Raw genomic sequence first — 2,991 nt, forward strand, 5'->3', positions numbered from 1 at the left:
TTTTCATTGGTATCTCTATGGTCATGAAGTCCTTGGCCAGCGTCACCTCCTGGCCATCCAGCACGGCCTCGGCCTGTCCCCTGAGCTGCTGCATCTCGGCCTGGCCGGCTGTGTAGCGCTGGCTGAAGTGTGTCAGCGCCAGCCTCTTGGCGCGGCACTGCCGTGCCAGCCGCGCCGCCATGCCGGGGGTGCTGTGCCCGCGCTCCCACGCCTTGTCCTGCTGGTTGTCCCCCAGCGTGGCCTCGTGCACCAGCAGGTCGGCCTGCTGGCACAGCCGCAGCGCCCCGGCCCCCAGCGGCCCCGAGCAGTCGCCCAGCACACAGATCTTCCTGCCCGGAATGGGCGCCTCCAGCACGTCGGCGGGATGCAGCGTGGCTCCGCTCTCCAGCACGATGGCAGCCCCGCTCTTCAGCCTCCCGTACAGGGGGCCTGGCTGGACTCCTGGCAGGTAAAGGCAAAGCAAGTGTCACACTCGTTATGTTACCGTGCCAGCTTTAGCTGTCTCACACAACTCAGTATAAAATTCAATCGGTATTTCACATTTCTAGTACGAATTAAGAGCTCGTAGCCTGAGCGGGAAGGGTGTCTGGAGAAAATCCTAGAATGGCTTGGGTTGGAAGGCACCTCAGAGCTCATCCTGCCATGGGCAGGGACAGCTTCCGCTGCCCCAGGGGGCTCCAGCCTGGGCTTGGACACTTCCAGGAACGGGGCAGCCGCAGCTGACCAGGGAAATTACATAAAGAACCCAATTTTATAGCTGGTATGAAAGTCAGTAACGGGCCATGTGTTCTCCTGACAGCCAGGCTGAGCTGTTTAAACGCTGGCACCTGAGAACTTGGTGGCTGCTCCCAGCAGGAAAGGGGTCTGGGTATTCCCACACACCAGCTCAGAGGGCTGCACGGGGCTCAGAGCGGAAAACTGAGCCAGAACAGACGGCAGCACCTCCCATCTGCTACAACCCGCAGGAAGATGGTCAGGAAAGAGGCAAAAAGAGGAAAAATAAGTCAGAGTAGCTACCAAGGTCCTTCAGTTTCTGCACATTGAGCTTCCCAGGCCGGGGCTTCTCTTCCAGCACGAAGCCGAAGGAGGGCACGCGGTGGAAGAGGCGGAACGCTCTCACAACCAGCCACTTGTCCTCCACCAGCAAGTAGGAGTCTTCTGCTGGATCCAGGTGCAGAACTCTCCCTGGAGGGCCCTGGGGAAGCGCCTCAGCCCTGTCCAAGCCAGAGAAATCCTTGAATTCCTCTGCGGGGCACTGGTCCGGCGTGGGGACCAGCTCATGGACGGTGTAGGGGAAGAGGAGCTGCGAGTGGGACAGCTCCAGGCTCCTCCAGAGGAAGCTCCGTAGCCCCAGTGGCCCGTAAATATCAACGGGGGCTTTGCTGGCATTGGGCCTGCTCTGCAGGCTGAGCGTGCACAGCAGCCCGGGAAGCCCAAAGAGGTGGTCACCGTGAAGGTGGGTGATGAAAATCTTGGTAATTCTGGCTGTTGATTCAAACGGGAAAAGACAAAAAAGACAGGAAAATAAACAATGTAACTGCTCAGAAATGGCTCGGCAAGACTCTTCAAATAAGGAAGGAGGGAAATTAAAAGCAGTGTTTAACAAAGAAATCCCAAAGCAAAGGGTATTTCTGTCCCATCCCTCCCACAGCAGGTTTATTCTGGCCTGATGTGGCAAGGAGAGGCTGCAGAGATGCAGGTTTGGGCTCCTCCTAAGCCAAGCACTCCACAAACACAGCATGGGACTGGCTGGCGACATCTGCCTCGTGAAATGCAAAGAAGAGCCGGGAAGCATTTGACCTTAAATCCTCCAGGAAAACTCTGGACTAATGGGAAACACAATGAGGAATTCGTGTCACTCCTCCTTTCCACTCCAGCCCATGGAACGAACAAAACCAAAAATAACAAAAATCAAACCAGCACGCAGTTTTGACTTCAGAGCTTTTCAAGAGGCAGGAGCCCCAGCGTTCCTGGCTGGTTTGTTTAAAACAAGAGAAGAATTGCTCTGTAAAAGTCTGGGTTTCTGTTTGTGCCTGAGCTTCTCGCTGCGCTGGGCAGGAAGAGCCCAGAACTCTCGTTGCAGAGAGTTGAGTTCTCTCTCACATGTCCTTCACCCAGGCTGCTGAGATCCCCCCTCCACACAGCACCTGCTGGGACTGAGACACAGGAATGACACAATCCCCTTCGTTTCAAGACGAACTCAGTTAAAAAAATTCATGGAAATTAGTCTATCTACCTGCCATTAAATTCCCTGAGAGGTTTTGGAGGAGCAGGGGCTTGTGCTCTTGTTTGTAACATTTCATCTTCACTCCTTGGGAGACAAAAGCCAGCTCCTGCCGCTGAGGAGAGTGAGAGCACAGCGACTGGAGGCGAGCTTGGTGTCTGATTTGTTTGCCAAACCGTAAAGGTTACCCCCGCACACACAGCCTCGCTGGAGAAGAAACATTTACCCACAGGAAGGCTCACCGCAGGTTTCGTCTGCAAACAGCAAACCGCTCCTGTTTTAACCTGCTCTGCCCGGGAAGTTACTGCAGTCTGTCTCTGCCGAGGGGCAGCCAGAGATTGCTGCAGAGCAGGTTGGGCAGCCCCCGCCGCTCTCCCTCCTTACCCTGCCAGCTGCCGGCTGAGAACAAAGCGCTCGCATCTCCCCGAGCTTCTCCCCTGCCCTGCCATCACAACAGCACAAACCTGCTCGCAGGTGGCTCCTCATCAGCTGTGTCTGTGTCCCCTCGCCGCAGTCGAAGAGCCAGCACTGCCCTTCCCTGCGCAGCACCAGCGCCGAGGCGCCCCGCGCCGGGGTCGGGTAGGCAGCGCCCGTGCCCAGGAAGGTGATCTCCAGAGACATCCCCAGCCTGGGAAACACCTGGAACACAGGTTGGAGCTGCCAGGCAATGATCCCTGCTCCCCGGGACAGGGACAGCACCCAGGGAGCGGCTGGAGCTGTGCCAGGGAGGTTCAGGTGGGATATCAGGGCAAGGTTCTTCCCCCAGA

General features: G+C 57.0%; 1 protein-coding gene across 1 annotated transcript; it reads right to left on the bottom strand.

Moving 5' to 3' along the window:
• Positions 1-4: 4 nt before the first annotated feature.
• ELAC1 (elaC ribonuclease Z 1) lies at positions 5-2,982 on the bottom strand (the record flags this gene model as incomplete). Its single annotated transcript, XM_015652190.2, has 3 exons — positions 2,689-2,982; positions 1,018-1,485; positions 5-441 (listed from the first exon to the last, which is right to left on the bottom strand). Coding segments are annotated over exons 1-3 (1,062 nt in total), but the record flags the coding sequence as incomplete, so codon positions are not given.
• Between the last annotated feature and the right edge of the window lie 9 nt (positions 2,983-2,991).

Source organism: Parus major, chromosome Z (genome assembly GCF_001522545.3).
Source record: "Parus major isolate Abel chromosome Z, Parus_major1.1, whole genome shotgun sequence".
In the NCBI taxonomy this organism is placed as follows: Eukaryota; Metazoa; Chordata; class Aves; order Passeriformes; family Paridae; genus Parus; species Parus major.